The sequence below is a fragment of the Nicotiana tabacum genome, chromosome 12 (assembly GCF_000715075.1).
Source record: "Nicotiana tabacum cultivar K326 chromosome 12, ASM71507v2, whole genome shotgun sequence".
NCBI lineage: Eukaryota > Viridiplantae > Streptophyta > Magnoliopsida > Solanales > Solanaceae > Nicotiana > Nicotiana tabacum.
In genome coordinates this window covers 30,552,872-30,576,480 of record NC_134091.1, presented here as the reverse complement: position 1 = coordinate 30,576,480, position 23,609 = coordinate 30,552,872, and the positions used below count along the sequence as shown (strand labels likewise).

The 23,609-nt window shown below is 39.6% G+C and overlaps 1 protein-coding gene and 1 long non-coding RNA gene across 2 annotated transcripts; both read left to right on the top strand.

Moving 5' to 3' along the window:
- Positions 1 to 613: 613 nt before the first annotated feature.
- Positions 614 to 3,061, top strand: LOC142166825 (uncharacterized). The gene is made up of 4 exons (XR_012697241.1): positions 614 to 812; positions 968 to 1,034; positions 1,163 to 1,248; positions 2,560 to 3,061. It is a non-coding gene; the product is annotated as an uncharacterized LOC142166825 (long non-coding RNA).
- A 3-nt stretch (positions 3,062 to 3,064) lies between these two features.
- LOC142167074 (uncharacterized) lies at positions 3,065 to 6,372 on the top strand. The gene is made up of 4 exons (XM_075227230.1): positions 3,065 to 3,217; positions 4,148 to 4,249; positions 5,089 to 5,478; positions 6,100 to 6,372. Exons 1-4 carry the CDS (start codon positions 3,065 to 3,067, stop codon positions 6,181 to 6,183), a joined length of 729 nt encoding a protein of 242 aa, XP_075083331.1. The 3' UTR covers positions 6,184 to 6,372.
- Positions 6,373 to 23,609: the final 17,237 nt, after the last annotated feature.

Genomic DNA, 23,609 nt, shown 5'->3' with positions numbered 1-23,609 from the left:
ATTTTAAAATAATAAATAAATTAAATAAGAATGCAAAACTTAGCATTGAAGTCGAGATAAGACAACAGATAGCTTGGTTCCAAGAGCAGAGCTTCCGAAGGCAGTAATAACAATATTAATAAGCAAAAAATAAAATGTTATTGAGCTTTTGAATAGTATATAGCATGAGTTTGTCAGAAATTACGTCCCCCTCTAATGGCTGTTGAACTCGCTATTTATAGTTACACCTAGGGAACAAGGTCCTAAGATCAAGTCTCTCTTAAATGACAATTATGGGGGGCATTGAAAAATGTGTAACGACAAGCTATGAATTTCATGCTCTCTATAATGGATTATGTATTTAATACTGTAGAATATTCTCCATTAAATGCTACTGGGTGACAAACATTTATTTATTTTTATGAGCAACATTACCTTCGGGGACAACCGAAATTGCTGCTTCCGAACTTGATTTCACTATAAAAAAATACTAAATTTGCGGAGGTTTTATTGCGGCGGTTACTATAACCTCCGCAATCTATATCAAATTGTGGGGGATTTATTTACCCCGCAAATATATTATATTTACGGCACGCCACCTTTAAAAAAAAATAGCGCCCACTAACCCCAAATTTTTCCTCATTTTTTTAGTCCTTTCCCTCTCTTTTTTTCCTAAACCCCTTCTGCATTTTCAGCTACCCTTCTCTCTCCCCCTTGCTCATTTTCAGCTTCAAATTTTAAAAAAAAATTACGCATTTTTCAGATACAAATGAAAGAGATTTGTAAAGGAGAACATGCGAAATAGTTTTATACAATCAAACTTCAGATCTATGGTAATTCCTCTTCCCCATTCTTTGATTTTGCTTTTCTGTCTTTCTTTCTTCTTGCATGTGGATTTTAAGTTTATTTTCTCTGTTAATTTGTGTTTTCCCTTTGCTGATTTTTTCTCCTTCTTTCATCTTGATGTTTTTCGATTGTCAACATAAAGTAGCAAAAATTTGGTAGAATCGGTGTATTTTGAAGAAGGATATAACACTCTTTGTTGAAATCGAGATGTAAGTCCTCTTTCTCCTTCTGCATTAGGTATTATAGGTTGTAAAATTTAGATTTTTGTGTATTTTGTAGGTTAATTTCTGTGATTTGGGTCTTAATTGAAACATTTTCTTTTGCATGTGTATTTTAGAACTCTTGGGGACTTCAGAGAAGACACAATTGTCACTGGCTGCTTTTTCTCTTTCTGCTCTGCGTTGTGTTTGAATCCATCTCAAGGTACTATTTTAGGATTGTTCAAAGAGCACAACTAAAGTATAAACAAATTTTTAGTTTTCTTCGTAGTGTTGAATATTAAATCATTTTCTTTCCAGATTAGAATTGGCTTTGTTGTAGATGTGCTTTATGTGTTTGAAAATTATTTTTCTGGAGTTGCGATTTGGTTGGTGATGTTTACAAGTATGCAATTTTCGAAATGTGTTATTTCTGGGATTTAGAATTCAACATTCTTGATTGTCAATAAGCTCTGTTGATTTTTTGGAAATTCCATTAGTTACTGACAAGATAATCTTCTTCTCAGTAAAGTTTGTGCACCCTTGTAGAGCTCCAAACAAAAAGTTTTTACTTTTATACCTGCTTGAGTATGTAGATGCTTGAATATTAATTGCAGTTATTTCAGTCTCTTGTGATTTCTACGCTGCATCTGGCTTTATGGTGCATCTACAGAACTCTACTTCATAATTGAGGAATTAGGACTATGCTGCCGAAATTATTTGGCATTTGTAGAGTTGAAATTTGATAAATAAATCATTTGGTGCTATGAGTAAAGAATGGGTTTATGAACTACCATGAATTCTCAGCCTTATTACCACTTCTTTGTTTTGAAGCTTCAATTTTTGTTCTCGGCTTTTATGAATTTGCTGCGTCAAATTCTCCGCTCATAAAACTTATTATATTTTCACATACACACACACACAATTCACATCAACTGTTAGTCTGCATTTATTTATACATATAGCAGTCAAGCTAATAGTTTAGACTCTAAAAGTTAATTACTCATGATTAATTAATGGTAAGGAGAATAGCAGTAGCAAGCATGTTTTGCCCAGTGATGATGTTTGTGTCCCCCATTGATATTTCTTACAAATTCCATATTTAGCTCCAAAATAGTGCTTGCAATGTTGGCTATATTTGTGAGAGTAGTGGCAAGGTCCATGCCATTTGTGATTTTTCTTCCAACAGTATTTTTCTTCTGCCATTTGCATCTCTGCATGTTTGAATAGGAATTAGGTCAGTCCTTAGGTTTTCCTCCAGTTCTTCATGGTGAGTATTTTTCATCCCATAGAATTTGCATCAGATTTGCATTTACTTGCCATTATGATTATATTGTCCAGTATATTTATTCCATGAAAGTCTGTTGGGTCAGCCTTATACTCCTCTCATATCTTCCCATGTTTTAGTTCTGGAGATGAGTATATGCCTTTCTTATTCAAGTTTAACAGGATGCATGTGTGAATTGTTTCTTCTTAAATTATTGGACTTTTCTTCTACTAATTTTGTGAACTCCTGCTTTTCTTTTATTTCTTGCAGGTATGCCGAAGCCCAAGCATTACAAGAACTTCCAGAACTTAATTCAGTCAACATCTACATCACAACGTGTAGCACAACCTTTATCAACTGAATCAACACCTTCGCATTTTGATGATACATTACACCTGACTTCATTTATTCAACCGACAGCACGACCAACACCTTTAGGTCAGGTTGAAGCAAATCTGATTCTGTCAGATGAGACAACACCACAGCAGGTTCCATCAGTCCGGGCCGCGTCACAATACCCACCATCTAGAAAGCGTAGTGGACGTGTGTGTACGCAACATTGGATTGTAGATGCAATAGGTATGTTATTGCCACTCATTTATACATTCTGCCTATTTTACGCTGCAACTAATAATCTGTTACCTTGAAGAATAGAGAACCGCATTGATTTTTGTTTTTATCTTTGAATATTCACAAGGAGCTACCAAGATACTTAAAGTGAAGAAAAGAGACGTGTTAAATTTATCTAATGAAAAACGTATTGTGGTTGATTTTAATGACACATATTCTTCCATTGGTGAAGGACAAGGCGTTCTTGCAGGCATTTGGAATTTTAGCAACTGACTGTTCCATTTTTCCAATTCACTTTGAGAAATGGCCGGATTTACCTGTGACAATATTTAACCGTTATTATGATCGATTTATAAAGGTATTCCTGAGGCATACAATATCTTTGTTTTATGTCATTAGAATTTATATTTGCATGTAATAATTATCTAACCATTGGTTTATTCTTGAAGCCACGATTTTGTTTTAGGACAACTGAGTCAAATGCAAGACGATATGTTTATAATTCTATGTGTAAGAAGTGGGGCGCAAAAAGGCTAAAGTTGTTTGATAAGGTCTATGATACACTTAAGAGCAGAGCTGAGATAATGGATAGCGTTCCACTGGGAATTTCACTGGATCAATGGATTTCTTATGTTGATTACCGCTTTAAAGAGAAAACACACGTATTTGTTAAAACGTTCTTCCTTCTCTTGGCATCGTCTGTGCCTTTGTTGTTTCGTTAAACATATATTATGGTTTTACAAGTATACAATAGGCAAGTATGTATAATTCGTGGTATCTTTTTCGTTAAACAAATATTATGGTTTTATAAGTACTTCCTCTGTTCCAATTTATGTGAATCTGTTTGACTGGACGCGGAGTTTAAGAAAAAATGAAGACTTTTGGAATTTGTGGTGCTAAACAAATCAAAAAGGGACCCAGAGTATTTGTGTGGTTATAAAAGCTTCTCATTAAGGGTAGAATTATAAATTTAAGCTAAATTGTTACCAAATTTAGAAAGGGGTCATTCTTTTTGGAACGGACCAAAAAGAAAATAGGTTCATATAAACTGGAACAGAGGGAGAATACAATAGGCAAGTATGTATAATTCTTGGTATCTTTTTGTAAGGAAACTTGTAAAAGAAATGCTAAATTTCGAAAGAAACAAATTGTTTAACATATCGGTGGCTCCAAACCTAACTCCAGAAGAAAGGCTGAAATGGTATTGATTCATTTTGAATATTTTAATTAAACTAGCAACTATTCTTAGTTAGTTGAGTTAATGCGACTTTAACTTTTTCATTTATAGATAGCTGAGACTGGACAAAAGCCTGGACGAGGACAACTTTATCTAGCTACACATAGGAATGAAGATGGATCATACATTAATGATGTAGCAAAAGAGATATGTGTAAGTTTTTAGTTTCTTCCATCAAATTTGCAATCATTTAGTACCTAGTAATCGGTGATTGGTTCTAAAGTATGTTGTAACAAGCAATATGCGTGTGTATGTCTTTTCTCTGATTTCTTGATCCGCGACTGATGATAGGCAGCAGATTATAGGCGTTATATCGAGTTCTTGACTTAAGCTTGATTAACTCTTTTTTTTCTCCTACTTGGTTTTCACCCTTTAATTTATCATTTGTTAGATAGATTTAAAGCTTGATTATCATTTGGTTTAAAACATTTGACAGAAGTACGTTATAAGTCCTTGAAAAACTTAAAAAAAGTGAAATGCTTTAAAAAAGAAGGAATCTACCAATTGGTTTTTATCGAATAGAAAAATAGGTCTATGTAAGGAAAAGTAGCAAAGGTCTACTACATTTTGGAAGTGCTTTCCTTTTTCTTTTGACACTTATTTTCAGAAGTAAGCATCTGAATCTTACCAAAGTTTTAGATGAAAACTTTAGGTTGTGAAGATATTTTTGTTACTGCAAATTGAATTTTCATGTGATATTTACCAATGTGTTGCTTCTGTCATATTTGTATGACAACTATGCACGCGTTATATTTATGGAAAAGGTTTCATCTTTACCAAATTTGCATGTGTATTAAAATTTCAGTAAACATCTTATCTGTTGCTAATTTTAGAGTTTAGTCATGAGAAGCTGGTAAGTATGATAAATTTGCTGTTGTAATTGTGCTATGAAAAGAAAAAGATATTCTTCTTCTCTTGTTTTTCTTTTTTAATAACTTGTCAATCACTGTATTGAAGGTAGGACACTGACTTTTAGTGTGTAATGTATTTAGGAAAAAATTGAACTAGCATTGAGCCAAAGCACCGTGGATGAGTCTGAAATTTTGCCAAATGATATCTTTGGTAAGGTGCTGGGAAAAGAGCACTCTGAAAAGGTAAGGTGCTTGGGATTAGGTGTTGTTCCTGGCAGAGCTTTTAGACAAACAAGACCTCGTTATAGTGATTTGAATGCTTCAAGTTATAATAATGGTTCATGTTCTTCCCAATACCAAGAGAAGTACAATCAAATGTTGAATGATCACAATCAAAGCCAAAAGAACTACAGAGAAATAATGAATGTTAATACCCAAATGATGAATGCTTTTAAGGCGTATATGATAATGAAAGAAGGGAGGATACCTGAAGAATTTGCAGGGATCTTTGTTTCTCCTCCTTATTCAACGGTAAGAAAAGTTCATAACTTTCTTATTTAATTTTGAAAGTATGATTGATCAGTCCAAATGTGACCCTGAATTGAGAAAGAAGAAAACTTTTGTGCTATGTGGTGTTTGACTCTTTTTCTCACTTTCTTCATTCCTATATCTACACATGCGTTCTCATTTTGTTGTCAGTGTTTTTTTTTTTCCAATTTAAGCTTGTGCTTAGCTATTGTTTTCTCCAAAAGTTAAGTTTTTGTGAGGTTTTGATTTAAAGTTTTGAGCTTTAGATTCTTCTTCTTCTTCAGTAAGGTTCTGCTGCTAACTTAATTTGATTCCTTGAATGGTCTGTGATATACATACATATGCTTTCTATGAATAATACCAAATGTGTAAGTGCTGAAAAACTGAAATGTATTAAAACTGCAAACTAAACTCGTAGTCATTATTCTTTATCACAGAGCCAGAAATATAGTAGTTCAGAGAATTCCCTCAGAACTCAAAACAATAAACATGCATGTTATACAGAGTACAACAACATATGAGACTTTCATCCAATAGTCATCAGTTCCACCATTACTGATACTTATTAGTTAGGATATTGTTGAGGTACTTTTCGCTAATTATATTTTATTTTGATTTTTTTAGCCAAGTAATGCGGCTAGCGGATCCATTTCACCCATGGATGTAAGACGATCATCTGGTGAAAGTAATCTTAACGACAACCATTGAAGTTGCTTGCAAATGTATCGTACTCAATTGAATGGTCATAGTAGATCTTTTGTCCATAATAGTTGGAGTAAATGTTCTGTTTAAAGTTAGTTTTAAGACTAACTATATATTTTGTGTTTAATGGATGGAGTAGTTGTGTTTAAAGCAAGTTTTTGAGACTAATGATAATTTACTTTAATATTTTTTATGATTTTTAATATATTGATGTTACTTGATTCTAGTAAGCAATTTATATAATCTGTTGATGCTTCATTATATTAACATAATTAAAATCAGATCAGTTATGGATAACAGTTTCCAAAAAAAAATTAAAAAAAAATTCAATGAATAGTGGATGTTATAACTGTCGCAATTTAATCTAAAATAATATTGTGTTAAAACTTGCGGGGGTTAAATAAAAATATTGTAGGGGTTTTAACTGCCGCTAATATTTTACAAGTAGGTTCTTAAAAATTCAAACTATCAAATTGGGGAGGTTAGACCGACACTAAATACCCGCAGCTATATGATAACTGCGGTCTCCAAAAAAAAACCCGCAAATTGATTGCGGCGAACATTATTGCGGGGGTTTTGAAAACTGCCGTAACAACATATTGCTGAGATTTCTGACCGCCGCAATATGTAAATAAAACCTCCGCAAATTTAGCATTTTTTTGTAGTGTTTCCACCTGCCTCGCTTTCCATCTGTCTTTGGCTCCACGTGTCGCTCTATTATGCGAGTATTTAATACGAATAGATTTTGCCCTATAGAGATAATCTCCATGCTTTTCGGTGGCACATCCTTGTGTCACCGAGAAGTTGGTGAAGATACCAATACCTTTCTTGGCGCGAAATTCTCTGACCCCCTCTGAAAAGTTTCTGACGCTTGATTAGACACATGTCTCTCCGCATTTAACATATTTAATGATCCAAACACATGTCATTTCATGATTCAACAATACTTTCGCCTGTTCTCGAGGTAATCATGGCCACGATTTTAGCTGCCTATCACTTTACTTATATGTTTAAATCTTCTTCTTTTACACTTTATAATTTTTCGAACTCTCTCAAACTTTCTTTACTCAACTCACTCTTGCTTTTAACTTCCTTTAGCCTTCTTCTTCTTCTTCTTCTTCTTCTTCTTCTTCTTCTTCTTCTTCTTCTTCTTCTTCTTCTTCTTCAGAGAAACCCTTACTTCCTTTTGCTAACTATGACCTCCTCTTTGAAAAACTCCAGTTCTTCAACGAACAAGGAAATCATTGATGATGATGCTCCTCTTACGGTGAGCACCATTATCCCCAGAAAGCTTACTTCGGCTAAGGACTTTGAAGAAAAGTTCCCTTCTGCTAACTCCCGCACATAGGCTGTTAGTGTATATTCTTCTTCCATCCGTCCTTCTAGCATTCCTGCTGTGAAGGAAGACTGTGGTTTCCATGATTTGAACATCATCGCTCCCGATCTAGCGGAGCAGGTAACCTTCCCCAAGAAGGGTTATACGTACGTTTACACGTATCCTTTCACTTTGGGCACGTTCTCATTGAGCAAGGGACTTGACTCTGTAATCTTGGAGTTTTTCTTCCATTACTAGGTCTGCTTGGCACAGATGAGCCCTTCTGTGTGGCGGACAGTAGCCTATCTTCGGCGTCTATGCCAGGAGACGGTGGAAGAGCTCTCCTAGCTCGACTGATGAATCTTTATTCCCCAAGATTTTCCGTAGGGGAATGGTAAACTTCAGCAAACGTGGTCACCATGTGTTGCTCACCAGTATGGATGATAACAATGACCGTGGATGGATGAAGCGGTTTGTTGTAGTTGCCATCGGGGACATCATCTCGGTCGTAACTCCATCCTTTCCTGAATCATGAAATCGTACACGTAAGTTCAAGGTCTGTCCTTTCTTCTAGTTAAAGGTTGTCCCATGCCATCACTGATCCTTGTTTTTTCATTATTTCAGCAACTCGGTGGACACCACTCGGGTCCAGAAGATTTTGAAAATCACCACGCCTGAGACCCGCCGGTGGAAGGAGCTGGCCCTTACAGGTGGAAGCCAAAAATCATGGAAAGTTGAACTTGTTTTGTTTTTATCTCACATATAGGAAAACTGGCTAACTTTTCTTCTTGTTGAATTCAGGTCTTCCGCAGGGCTCTGTTACCGTCCCCGAGGAGGTCGTTTTGGCTGATACCGCAAATGCGGTGAGGTTACTGCAGGAGGCCTTTACCCGAACGGGTGTCATCGGACCTGCTTCTGGTGCAAGTGCTTCCTCGCGGAGTCCCCGGCTGGAGAACAAGAAACAAAAAAGTTGGCGTTCCTCTACGGCCGAGGGTAAAAATAAAAAGGTAAAGAGCACCGCGCCCGAGCCAGCCGCAGATACCGTGGTGATCAACGATGATGGTGTCACGACCAGAAATTTTCACTGTCGGGACCGTGATGGCGCCTAACATTTCACTTGCTAGGGAAGCCGACATTAGAGAGTTATTAAGCCAATCCTTATTCAATTTAGTAAATAACAACAAATAAGTTAAAATGAAATACAGCGAGCGCGGAACGATGTAAAAACTTCATTAATTACTACCACCTGGATCTGGAGTCACAACTCACGAGCTACTATGATTTACTACAAACAGAGTCTGAAAAGGAAACATACATTTTTTGAAGTAAGGAAACAGTAAATGATAAAACTAGGAAGAGACTCCAGGGTCCGCGGACGCCAGCAGATCTACCTTGGGTCTCCTGACAGCAAATCCAAGCTGCTAAGCCTCACAATCAGCTAGGACCGGTACTAAAATCTGCACAAGAAGTGCATAGTGAAGTATCAGTATGACCGACCCCATGTACTGGTAAGTGTCGAGCCTAACCTCGATGAAGTAGTGACAAGGCTATGACAAGACACCCACATAATAAACCTATACAGATAACAGTATATGTACAAGAAAACAACAATAACAACTAAACATGTACTATTGGGAGGAGGACATGCTAAAGGGGCACATGATATAGGAGATACAGCGGAAATGATAACCAGAACAGTCAACATACTTTTAACTAGTGAAAAAAACTAAACACAATGAAGAAAATTGCACGACATCACCCTTCGTGCTTTTACTCTCAGCCTCACAATATAAATCAATAGATACGACACGACATCACCCTTCGTACATTAACTCTCATAACGTGGCACGGCATCACCCTTCGTGCATTAACACTCACATTATAGCACGGCATCACCCTTCGTGCATTAACACTCACAATATGGCACTGCATCACCCTTCGTGCATTAACACTCACAATATAGCACGACATCACCCTTCGTGCATTAACACTCTCCCTTACCGCATATCAATGAACAAGTAATAGCAGGGAGATAGAATCAACAAGAACAAGCCTTATTCAACAATGGTTCCACAATACAAATCTCAACTTTGGAATCAATACTCTATTATCATAGAACCCGTAAACACGATAAGTACGATCAATTTAGTAAGTAACCAGTCTAAGCATGGATAACAAGATCAAGTAGGCAATAAACTACAAGGAACAAGTTCCATCCGCATGCTTTAACCCGACAACAACGCATAATTACTCGTCACCTTACATATACGTTGTACCCAACATCTAAACAAGTAGCAAATAGACAAACAATTCCTAATCCCTCAAGGCAGGGTTAACCACGACACTTACCTCGCTCCGAAGACCAAACTTAAAGCTCAACCACGACTTTTCCCTTTAAACAAGCCTATGAACCAACCAAACGATTCAAATTAAGCCTTAGGAAATACCCACGATTGTAAAGAATTCAATTTAGGTCATTGTTGAAAAAGTAAACAAAAGTCAACTCCCGGGCTAGCTTGGTCCAATCCCGAAGTTCGAACCAAAACCCGATTACCCATTCACCCCCGTGCCCAGTTATATAATTTGTTTTGGAATCCGACCTCAATTTGAGGTCTAAATTCCCAATTTACCAAATCCCTAATTTCTACCTGAAAACCCCCAATTCCACCATACAAACTCTAGATTTTAGGTTGAAACCTTGTGAAATGTAGTGAAATATTGAAAGGAAATTGGTTAGAATAACTCACCAACGATTTGGGGAAGAAGAAGTCTTGAAAAAATTGCCTCTAATGTTTTATGTTTTGAAAATTTGAGAAATGAACAAAAAATCCCGTCTAAGGTCATTTTGATCAGTTGCAGGTGTCGCATTTGCGACCAGGGGTTCGCAAATACGAGCCCCGCAAATGCGAAGAACCTATCACAAATGCGAAGGTTTCCACATTCCTTCTATCATCACAAATGCAAAGAAAATCTCGCAAATATGAGCCTGACCACTTCCGCAATTGCGACCAAACGATCGCATTTGCGATCCCTACCTTCCCCAGTCCCACTTCGCAATTGTGAAGGATTGTTTGCAAATGGGAAAGTCATGAGGCCCAGTTATTATTCGCAAATGCGGAACCTGCAGAGGTCGCAAATGCGATGCCTGACCTCGCATTTGCGAGATCAGAGGCCTATACCAGAAACTGAAACACCATCAATGCTCTAAGTCCAATTTTCACTCCGTAGCCTATCCGAAACTCACTCGAGCCCTCGGGGCTCTAAACCAACTACCCACAGGGACCGTCAAAACATGAATCCGGGTCCATTTGCTAAAAATGTTAACCGAAATCAACTCAAATGAAGTTTTTAGGCAAAAATTCTTATTTTTCACAGTTTTTAACATAAAAGATTTTCGAAAGCACGCCCGTACTGCGTGCGCAAATCGAGAAGATTAAAAATGAGATTTTAAGGCTTCAAAGCGCAGAATCATGTTTTAAAACATAAGATGACCTATCGGGTCATCACAGATGGGGAAGCCAGTGATGAAGGGGCTTCTCTACATAGAAGACGACACCTTCATTAGCTCAACAGACTCCTCAATCTGTTGAGCAAGTTATATCAACCGAGGATGATGTCCAGGCGCTCTGGGGAGAGTGTGATAGAATGGAAGATGCCAACTCTTGCTTCCGGGACCCCTTCGCTTCTCCCAGTACTGTGAGGCTAGGTACCGGGCTTTTTCCGTCTTCGGTTGATGAGCAACCAATAGATAGCACTGCTTTTGCCGCACTGCTTCTCTACCAACAACTCCACCAGTTGCAGACACTCGAGAGGAGGATGTTCTTCATCCCCAGTCCCTAGTCCATGGGAATTTGGGGCATAACTACTCCTCCCCCTCCGAAGATCCTCAGAGGAGGAGGATCGTTTCCCTCTTGGTCTCTACTAGGTGCCATCTGCTGTCCCGGTCAGTGGAACTTGCCAATTACTCGAAGCCTCTAGCTTCAGAGAAAGATAGGAATACAATATAGTGTCTCTCGGGAGAGTGTATGGTAAACAATACCATTCATAATGTAGCAGCGGTATGATATTTGTTCCCTTTGCTATTCCTTCTATCTTTGCGATGACAAGATTTTTAATTTGAACTTTTTCTTTGCAGGCTAACTTCCTTGCTTCCAAGACCTTCAGAGGTTGATCCTTGATAAAGAAAAACTCACATCTGAGCGGGATCAACTGTTGGCCGAGCGGGATCAAATTGTTCCTCACCTCCCTGCATTGGAAGCATAAGTTGTTGAGGCCATTGAGTTGGAGGCTCGGTTGAAGCAAAGTGAGTAAGAGGTGGTGATCCTCAGCCGAGAGGCCGCCCTGTTATGTGTACAATTTGAAGAGGACAAGGCAAAGTGGGTCGAGGTCCAAAATGTTATTCTTGCTCTGCCGATCGCAAGGCTACCTCTACTAAAAGAATAAATAATTTGGAGGCGGCCTTGAACTCCAAAGCTGAAGAAGTTGTTGCCGTGGAAGAGAAGCATGCCCGGATGGAAGAGAGGTATAAGAATGACATGGAGCATAATAAAGTTTATAACTCCACTATCCGTGGCCATGATGTTAGAATTCAAGCCACTAGATCCGAGCAGAATAAACATTCGACCGAGGTTGACTTGCTTAAGGAAGAGCTTCAGTGCTGAGCGGCTTCCCTCATTGTTAAAAAATATATTCTATGTACAACATGAGGATAAAAACCTTGGAAGAGGCCAAAGAGGGTATCATTGACTTTGATGCCGAGATCGCCAAGGCCCGTGAGCTGGAGTCAACTGCCCCAAGGGGTCTCCCGGTCCAAACTGATGCGACTTATTCTTCTGGTTCCGGTTCTGAGTTCTCAGGAATCGAAGAAGAACCTGAAGGGGATGATGATGAAGGTCTTGACCTTGATCCGGCGGCAGATCTACCTACTTCTCCTGGGGGCGCAAATGCTTCTCTGCTCTCGGATTTTGGGGATGCAGTAGTTTAGTTTTTTCTTTCCTTTTTGTTTTTTACTTCATACTTTTGTATTTGTGCTACTTGGAATGTTGTTATATAGAAGTGCTTTTTCGTTTAAGTATTGTAGAAATGTTTCTCTTTGCGTCGAGTTATGCAAGGCTTCGGGTGCATTTTTTCCCGATAACATTTGGATTTCGGGCATAAGCTCTTTCGAAATTAACCCTTTACTGTGAAAGTTTTATAAGGGAGGCACCTCTTATGTTTACGGTGCTCTTAAAGAGTACGTCTCCTATTCATTCTGGCACTAGCTTTTTAAGTACTTGTTTAATTTTCAAATAATAAAATTAATTCATCGTTCAGACAAGAAACAATATAAAAATAAAAGGACTTTACTTTATTCCTTCCATTTTCAAAAGTACATAAGCACTCGTCGTGCTAAAAAGAAATTGTCATTACTTGTGGCTAATTTGTACAACTTGTTTCTATGGGGATGGCCGCGCTACAACTTTGTTCCCGAATTTTGTAGTCTCGGTTTATGTGGCAGTAATGTTGCCGTATTCTCATACCATTCCCCCAGTGTCTAATGCGAATTCGAACACTAGAAGTCTTACTCCTTAAAAGATTCCACTAGTGAATGGTAAAAAATCTTTGGTTTGATAATAAGCTTCACTTCCCATTAGGAACTTTGCTATAGAGCCAATGATTATCTAACCACCCCCTCAGTGGCTTGCACTCATGAACGATCGGGTAACCTTTGGCCTGATAGCAATCTTTGTTTCCCAGTAGGAACTTTACTATCGAGCAAAAGAATATCTAACTGTCCCGTAGTGGCTCATTGCTTGTATGCCTTGTCATTTATAGGTATTATTCGTGTTGATGATTCTTCCTTCGTAGTATGCTTTCCGTTGCTCCCTCGTTAAAAACCTTTCCAGATAACCCAATTGGGACAAAAGCTGGATGAAGGAAAAAAAAGTGCATCACTTACTTTCTATATAGGAGGTGCTCATCATCAATAGTATCTTTTGAGGTGTGCCACATTTCAGTTGCTCGGAAGTTTTAATCCGTCTTGATTTTCCAATTCGTATAATCCTTTCTTGGTGACAGTTGAAACCCGGTAGGGGCCTTACCACGTCAGACCCAGTTTCCTACGTTGAGCTCTCGGGTGTTTTGAGTTACTTTCCTTCAAACCAAGTCTCCTACTTTGAAATAACGGAGATTGGCCCTTTGATTATAGTATCTTTCCATTCTTTGCTTTTAGGCTGCCATCCTTATATGCGCCAAGTCCCTTCGTTCGTCGAGCAGTTCTAATCTGACCAATAATGCTTAGTTATTTGCTTCTTTATCAACCCGGAAGTATCTCATGGTAGGTTTTCCTACTTTTACCATGATCATGGCTTCTTCTCCGTATACGAGAGAGAAATGTGTCTCCCTCGTGCTTGATTTGGTCGTTGTTCGATAAGCCCATAACACTATGGTAGCTCTTAGGGCCATTTACCTTTAGCTTCTTCCAATCTCTTTTTGCGATTTTGGATAATCACCTTGTTTGTTGATTCTTCTTGACCATTTGCGCTCGGGTGATAAGGCGATGATGTGATTCTTTTGATTTTTAGGTCTTCAAGGAATTTTGTGACCTTTGCGCCTATAAATTGTGGACCGTTGTCGCAGGTTATCTCTTTTGGTATTCCGAACCTGCAAATTATGTTCTCTCGCAGGAAATCTACCACTTCCCGTCTGGTAAGGACCTGCGTCAACCCACTTAGAAAAGTAGTTAGTTAAAATCAAAAGAATCTTACCTTACCGGGAGCCGGCGATAGCGGTCCGACTATGTCCATCCCCCACTTCATAAATGGCAGGGTGACAAAATCGAGTGCAATAACTCTGCTGGTTAGTGCACCATGTTGACACTTATCGCATTTCTGAACATAATCCTTAGCATCCTGTTCAATCCGGGGCCAGTAGTATCCGACCCTAATCATCTTTAATACCAAGGAGTCCACACCTGAGTGATTTCCATAGATCTCTTCGTGAACTTCTCTCATGATGTAATTAGCTTCGGATGCTCCTAAACATCGGGCCAACGGGCCTTGAAAAGATTTTCTATACAATTGACCTCCCCTAAAGCAGTATCGAGCTACTTTATTGCGCAGTGACCGACGTGCCTTAGGATCTTCAAGTAGCTTTCCTGCTCGAGATAGTCAATGATATCATTCCTCCAGTCCCATAACAAATTGGTCGCTCTTACTTCATAATAGTTGTCCATATCTAATACTGAATGTATAAGCTATACTACTGCACCGGAGTCCGATCCTTTCATTTTCGCGGACAAGACCAGATTAGCCAGTGCATCTGCTTCCGTGTTTTCTTCCCTCTGAATGTGGGTAACCGGCCATTCTCTGAACCGTGTGAGCAGAGTCTAGACTTTCACTACATATTGTTGCATGCGCTCCTCTTTGGTGTCGAAGATCCCATAGGCATGATTTACTACCAATTGGGAATCGCATTTGATTTAATGACCTCGGGGTCCAGTCCCCAGGCCAGCTCTAATCCTACAATTAAATCCTCATACTCGGCTTCATTGTTAGTCAAAGGAACAGTTCTTATGGCCTGCCTCAGGGTTTCTCCCGTAGGCGTTATTAGTACTACACCGGGCCCGAACCCCTTCACATTGGAAGATCCATCTGTGAACAAGGTCCAGACCCCCGATGTCGATTCCGACAGCATCATCGCTTCTTTGGTAGCCAATAGCAGTAGTCCCGGACTGAAATCAGCCATAAAGTTGGCTAAAACTTATGACTTGATCGTAGTCCTAGATTTATACTCTATGTCAAATTCACTCATTTCCACTGCCCATTTTTCTAGTCGACCTGAAAGTTCATGTTTGTGAAGAATATTCCGTATGGGAAAGGTTTTCAATACGACTATCAGATGATATTAGAAATAAGGCCTAAGCTTTCGAGCAGCGACTACGAGAGATAAGTCCAATATATCTAGATGTGGGTAGCGGGTTTTCGCTCCCGTTAAAATTTTATTAACATAATAGATAGTAGACTTCGTACCTTCATCTTCACGTACTAAAACGACATTTACCACTACCTCCGATATCGCTAAGTAAATCAGTAAATGTTCGCCTTCCTCCGATTTCGATAATAATGGAGGACTCGATAAATACCTTTTTAAATCCTTTAGAGCCTGCTGATATTCCGGAGTCCATTCGAAATTGTTCTTCTTTTTCAGAAGTAAAAAAAAATAATGACATTTTTCCGAAGACCGGGAAATGAATCTGCTTAAAGCGTCCAGTTTTCTTGTTAACCTTTAAACCTCTTTCACGTTTGATAGCTGGTCGGGGATGTCTTCGATGCCTTTAATTTTATCGGGATTGACCTCAATCCCCCTTTGTGACACTAGGAACCCCAAAAACTTACTAGAGCTGACTCCGAATGCATATTTTTCGAGGTTAAGCTTTATATTGTGCTTTCTTAGGATGTCAAAAGTTTCTTGCAGATGTTTAAGATGATCACTCGCATTCAAAGACTTAACCACCATATCATCTATGTAAACTTTCATGGTTTTCCCTATTTGTTTTTCAAACATTTTATTCACAAGCCTCTGATAAGTGGATCCAGCGTTCTTAAGCCTGAAAGGCATCACATTATAGCAATATGTGCCGAAGTTTGTTATGAATGAAGTTTTTTCTTGATCCTCCAAGTTCATTTTGATCCGGTTGTACCCGGAATAGGCATCGAGGAAACTCATGAACTCGTGCCTGGCCGTCGCATCAATCATCTAATCAATGTTTGGAAATGAAAACGAGTCTTTTGGGCACGCCTTATTCAGATCTTTATAAGGCGTGCCCAAAATCTTTTTTGGATCAATATTTGTTATTCTTTTTTGGAACTACTACTATGTTAGCTAGCTAGTCAGGATACTTTACCTCCCGGATTGAACCAATATCAAGCAATCGAGTTACCTCTTCTTTGAAGAATTTGTTTCTGACCTGGGCAATAGGGCGTTTCTTCTGCCTTACCGGAGGGATATTAGATCCAAGCTTAAATTGTGCACGATCACTTCTGGCAGAATACCTATCATATCCGCATGTGATAACACAAAACAATCAATGTTAAATTTAAGAAATTCAATAAATCCTTACCTGAGCTCGAGGTTTAGTCCTATCCCCAAGTGGAACTTCCTCTCCAAGATTTTCTCAAACAATGCAACTTGCTCGAGTTCTTCTACTGTGGATTTGGTTGCGTTTGTTTCTTCTGGTACCTGGAAATATCTTGGTACTTGATAGAATTCTGACTCCTCCTCCTCCATGTTGTCTTTATTCGGCTCGGGATCAGGCGTCAATTCTTGTAATTGCTATGCTGCATGCTCCTTCCCTTTGCTATTGGAAACTGAGATCATGTTCATCTCCCTTATTGCCAGTTGATCTCCTCTTATCTGTTTAATTCCCTCCAGAGTTGGGAATTTCAGAAGTTGATGGGATGTTTACGGCACAACCTTCATCTCGTGCAGCCATGATCTTCCAAGAATAATATTGTAACCTATATCGTCATCTACTACTTCAAAAAAGGTCGTCTTCATTACCCCTTTGGCATTTGTGGGCAGCAGGATTTCCCATCAGGTTGTTACGCTTGCCAAATTGAACCCAGCGAGGAGCTTTGTGGCCAGAATAGTGCTTCCGGTTAGCTTGGCATGTTCCAATACTCTCTATTAGATAATGCTGGCTGAACTCCCTAGGTCTACCAAAACGCATTTAATTTTAAATCTAAAACATTGAGAGAGATTACCAAGGCATCATTATGCGGTAGTAAGAGTCCATTCGCATCTTCCTCTGTGAAGGTGATGTTGTCCTCGGTGACTTCCCGGAATCTCTTACTATGGGTCACCAATACCTTAGTCTTTTTTGCTACCAAAAAAATGACACAATTGATCTCGTTCCCCCCGAAAATCATGTTGATCGTTAGACGAGGGGGATCCTCTCCTGCTTTTGAAGGTTCCGCGTTATTTTGATTGGGACTGTAATTGTTCTTAACCCGGTAACTTAAGAATTCTCTAAGATGGTCATTTTTCAGCAATGTCGCCACCTCCTTGCGCAGATACCGGCAGTCCCCAGTTTGATGGACGTTGGTCCCATGGTACTCGCACCATAGATTAGGATCCCTCTGACTGGGGTCGTATCTCATCGACTTCGGAAACCATGCTTCCTTAATGTTTCTAATTGTCAATACCAGTTTCACTACACTGACGTTGAAATTGGTACTCGACAACATGGTATAGGTGGAGTCTCGGGAGCCCGATACATCTTTGTCATGTAATGATCTGTTATTCTGGTCTCGATCAGCTCTCCTATCAGTTGCGAATCTATCCGCCAACCAAAAATCTTTGTCGCGTCCTTCGGCTCTTTCATAGGGTAAAACCAACCTCTAGAAGACCGTCGATCTACATCGAAATCATCCTCCAACTTTTACTTATTCTTTTCTCGGTCCCGACCCTTGGTTGATGCCGGAAAACCAAGCTGGTCATCTTCTATTCTTATCTTCGACTAGTAGCAGTTGTGTATGTCTACCCACGTTGTTGCTTGTAACTCGAGCAGACCTTTTTCAATTTTCGGGAAGTGTCGGAACTCCTCAGATTCAGTCCTAGTAAATGCCTCAACTGTCAATTCGTCTGGCACGGCCGGTAGAAGCATCCTTTCCTTCTGAAATCTGGTCACGAATTCCCGCAGTAATTTAGACTCTCCTTACAGAATCCTGAATATGTCGGCCTTTCGGGTCTATACCTTCCTGGGCCCGGCATGGGCCTTGATAAAAGAATTTGCTAGCATCTCGAAGGAATCTATTAAGTGCTCGGGTAAGAGTGAAAACCATGTGGAGCTAAGTCATTTCCCTTTACCGTTGTTGTATAAGTGGTGATGTGTGATCTCGTCCAATTTCACTCCTCTCTTTGAGGTTATGAAAACGGTCGATGCAATAGTAATACCCAATAAGAGTCGGAGTCGAATTTCGCAGGGAGCTATATGAATGGGTGTTAGTAGTATATATCTTAGCGCGTGAGTTTGTATATCTAAATTTGCACTTCTACAATATTTGGTTTTGTTTGAAAATCTAAATTAAAATACGATTGTGATTCAAAGAATGAAACTAGGAAATTATTTTTGCTGTTTTCCAAATGATATAAAAGGCCTAAGGATATGACCTTTACCTAGGTGTTTGCCTAATGGGTTGTAAACTTTAAATCTTATTTTATTGGTCGGGGTGTATTATAGCTATCAACACTCAAGTACCCACTAAATACCTCTCGGTCAGAGAGTGATTTTTCTCAATTTGGCTTTCTCAAGTCCAAATGGGTATTGAATAAAATGGTTGAATAAAAGCTCAAGTCGGATTTTACTATCTCTAGGTTCAATCCTTTAATTGGGCTTATCAATCTCTCGATTGACCAAATTTCATGTTTTCCTGAACTAAGTCTCTCTTTCTCAAGTCAAATAGGCATGAATTAATGTTTGCAACCATTAATTCTTTAAATAAAAACAAGAACAAGGCTAGATAATAAACACCCAACCATAAACAAGCAATAAATCAAACACCCATTAAGTTTACACTCTAGGGTTGGGTTACAACCCTAGTGAAAATTTAGCTACTCATGCTTAAACTAGAAGAAATAGGAGAAGAAATGATAATTAAACCCATATTTATAATTAAGATGACAAAATCTATGTTTAAATAATTTAAAATAGCAAAAACTACTAAAAAGAGTAAAAGAATCCGTCTACTGTAGCAGTTGATGTCAAAAGTTAACCTAAAAAAGTGAAACTCTTCTATTTATATAAAGCTGGAATTTTTGGACAAAAATGCATTTTCGGAGGTTCTGCAGCCGCACAATTCCATGCATGGTCCGCACTTTTCTTCAACTTGACCGAAGTGGAAATCTGCGGTCGCATAATTCAGATCTGCGGCCGCACTGCTTTCTTTCTGTGGTCCGTACAATTCTGAGTGCGGCCGCACCTTGCTCTTCTGCGGTCCTCACAAATGTGAGTACGATCGCGTGGCTCTTCTTCTGCGGTCGCCCAATAATTATGCGGTCCTCACTTTGAGATGCAGGTTCTTTGAACTTTTTCTCTAACCCAGCTTCTGCGGCCGCATAATTTTTGTGTGGACCGCACTTTGCACATTTCTCTTATGGGGATTTCTTCATAACCTGCGGCCGCAGATGATATTATGCGGTCCACACGTCTGAGCTTTTGTGCCCGTTTTTTTCCTTGAGTTCAGATTACACCTTCTTGAGTTGGATTTCATCTTGGGAGCTCATCTTTCAATATTCCTAGAATTAAGCACATTTCATCAGCTTTCGGGTACACCAATAACCGCTTTTGGACTAAAACGAAAGCTAAAAGACGCTAATAAGTAGTCAAAATCCCTACTTATCAACTCCCCCAAAATTAAGCTTTTGCTTGTCCTCAAGCAAATAAAGAAGTTCCTAACTCCATAAGTTAAGAGCCATTCCAGCTAATCAAAGGTGAATCAATCACACATCAATTAGGACAAACAATTACCCACACTACTTATGAATTATTAACAAGGCAACAAGTTAAACTTTTAACACAAATAGTTCTAATGCGACACTTGAGCACCAAGAGTTGACTTTATTCATCAAGGAAGCTTGCTCTTTCATGTAGGTCATTGTGGATCCCAAACTCCTCCTCCTCTACTCTCCATTTGCCTATCTCATTTAAGAGTTTAGCACCCAATCCACATATTTGTGAAAGGTTAGCTCATCTCTCTTAAAAGAATATCACAAGTACGACTTTAAGTACCATTGGCTTTCCCCTCATATAAATCACCACTAATGTAAGTTCACTCGGCTTGAAATCACGTAGGGCTTTTTCGGAATGCAATGAAGGCTTTTGAACTAAGGTTGGATATGCTATGATAGAATGAGTTCATCTTTCCTTAAGCACTCCATTTTCTTTTATCGGCTCATGTTTTACCAACTCTTTGAGGCATTTTCTTTTCCTTAGGGGAACTAGAGAGACTTAATATCACTCTTCCTTGGTCATGATATTCATTTTTCTTCTTCTTTGCTTTCTCCATGCTTTGCATCATTACTTTTCTTTGAATCCCTTCAACTTTTCAACTTATTCACTTTTTTTTTGCATTTTTCTTTTTCTTGCTCTTTCTTTTTCTTGCCTTTCCTTATCTTCATTTCTTTTCTCTTTTGTTCCTTGATACTTTTATTAAACTCCTCGTATCTCCCCCAAACTTACTTTTTTAGCTAGTTGTTTCACAAGAGTGTTAAGGAAAGCTCGGGTGCCAAGAGACGGTCACGACAAAATGGGTAAAGGCTTGTAACATAGTTATCAAATGAGAATGGTTTGAGGCTCAAATGAGTTGACTAGGGATAACAACATTGGTGGTCAATGAAAATTTCAAGCGGGTCAAGGAGAGCCTACAATCACTTCTTAAGCCAAGTAAAACTTAAAATTTCGCCTAGAAATACATTCAGGGCAAGTTCTAGACCATTCGCACGGGTACTTGGACTTACAACAACAACATCTCACCTCTCATGCAGCTGGATTGTTAAAAGAGGATAGAGTCGAGGGCCCACAATGACCATATTCAAGATTGAAAATCACTATGGTTCGACTAAACCACTCGATGATTTATTAAGTCAACACAAGAGTCAAAAGGTCACTAACTAGAGTTATTTCTTTCCCAAAACCTTATTTTTAACCATAAACATGTAGTTAAGTGTGTTGGTACCAAGTGAAACATGTTTGACTCTTCGAGCATGACTCAATTAGGTCTTTTTATTCATTATTACTACTATTCTTACCTAAACACCAAAAAAACACTAAATCCCTTAAGAAGGTTGTCACGCCATCCATCGTTGGGAAGGGTCACCCGATTCACACAATAGACCTTTGGAAAGAACAGAGGCATTAAGAAAACTAGAGGCTTATTATCCACTAAATCATAAAAAGAAGTTATTAAATCAAAAAGAAGCTACTAATTCAAAAAGCAAATCCAAAAGAAGCTACTAAGTCAAATGGAAGACAAACAAAAAGATAAAGAAGCTATAAAGCAAAAACTATTGAAAGCTAAACGAATATACATAATGAGGGAATAGAGAGAATATATACATAACGATAAAGAAGAAGATAGTAATAAGTTAATTACAGGCCAAATGTGTCATAGTTATCAAAATACAGAATCAACATCATCAAAATGTTATCAAAATACAGAATCAACATCATCAAAATGTCAAAGAAACTCCACCCCCTAAATAAAAATAAGCATTGTCCCCAATGCTTAACAAAATAAGAGTATGAGAAGGGTGAGAGTGAAGAAAACTCCCTATGGCTCTATGGCCATCTCTGCGTCCCCAGCAATGGCATCGACCTCAGTCTCCAATTGGATCTCATCATCCTTAAGTCCGTGAGTAGCTGGGTTGGTGAACATCTGACGGACTGCCTCAGCAGTGTCAGCAACAAGGTCTGGCTCCTCAGACTGGCGAGCTGATATGGTGGGCTCTGTGGGATCTGGGCTAGGTGGTGCAGGTCTATCAACATGTCGAATGGAATGTCTCCAGCTGTTGCAAGCTTGGCGACCTGTCGCCGGAGCTTATCCACCGATTTCTTTGAAGCTTGTGACTTCCACTTCCTCTTTACTTCTTTTCCCAATTCTTCAATCACAGACCCATGGTGTACCAGAGTAGCCATGATAGTGTTCTGGTTGTCCAGGATCTTCTTCAATATTTTTTCAACTGTGGGAGGAATCTAGGGTTCCAGAGAGGATGATTGTGCTGTAACATGACTGGATATGTCAGTCAGCTTTGTAGTAGCTATCTGCATCCAGTTGTTGAGGCTTGTCAGTGTCTGGGAGACTCGCACCGGAGAGAGTGGAGCAGATGGCATTGGTACCAGCTTCAAAGCCGGGGTGAGAGGTACTGAGGCTGAAGGTGGAAGCATGGCAGTTGCACTGGTAAAAGGTTCTGCTGAAGTGGATGGCATATTAGTTGTCTCGGTACTCACCACCGATGGCTTATCAGATTGGCCTACGTTGGTAGTCGGATGACCCTTTCTCTTCGGGTTGTGTGCATCCATCAGAGAATACAAAGAGAAGGGCTTCTTTGCCCGGACCTTCATGTCAGAGTCTCTGGGATCTACCTGTGCATCCGTAAGGTACTCAATGATGGTGTTGGGATATGGGTAGGAAGTATTAGCCTTCCTGGCGACCACTGACATGTTGGCTGACATCACCGCACCCACATTGATCGGGTACCCGGCCATAATAGAGGTGACTAGAAATGCCCGTGGAATAGGTAAGTTTGTCTCGTTCTGGCACGGGTCTAGCCTGCCATCCCTTCGCCTAAAAATTTAGGGTGTTCCGCTGAATAGGAACCCCTACAGTGGTCCATGGTGGTGGTGACCCCGGGGCTGCAAGAAGCTCAACTAGCCAAGGGCGAGATTCGTCATCCATCATCAGCTTCTCCAAGTACTGCACTATCTCCACATCCTCAAACCTCAAATAGGAGTTCAGTATGATCTGGTCGAACCGCACCTTCAGATTTCTGACTTTTGTAACTTTGGTCCCTTTCTTGATATGTGCCACATTGGCATAGAACTCTCGGACCAAGTATTCCTTTACATCCATAACTGACTAGGTGAACCACATCCACCCTTTTCTCTCTTGGAACTGCCTCAACACTTCTGGATTGCACTTGTCAAGATATCTAAGTTGGAATTGTCGCTCAAGAGTGAGCGATCTCACCGACCACCACTCACAGAAACTAGTGAAGGAAGCCAGACTCACAAACCGGTCCTTCCAGACCTCTTTGTTAGTCAACCTCTCAAGGCCGGCAACTATAGTATCACCTCATCTACCATAATCCAGAATATCATCAATAACAGCTGCTGGTGCTTTAGGGATAGCTGTAGAAGAAGGATCTGAAGCCTGACTTGCGCTCTTTGAGCCCTCGGAAGTGCTACGTGAGGAGGCAGGTTCGTCTCTAAGTAGGTACTTTCTTTGCGCTGATGTGGGTGTGATTAACCCGCAGGCTTCTCTTGCACTAAGTCGCCCTCCGATGCTTCCCGAGATGGGCATATGAACTAGATTCGGAGGGCTCGGGCTGTCTTTCTCGGCCTACTATGGCTTTCTTGCTG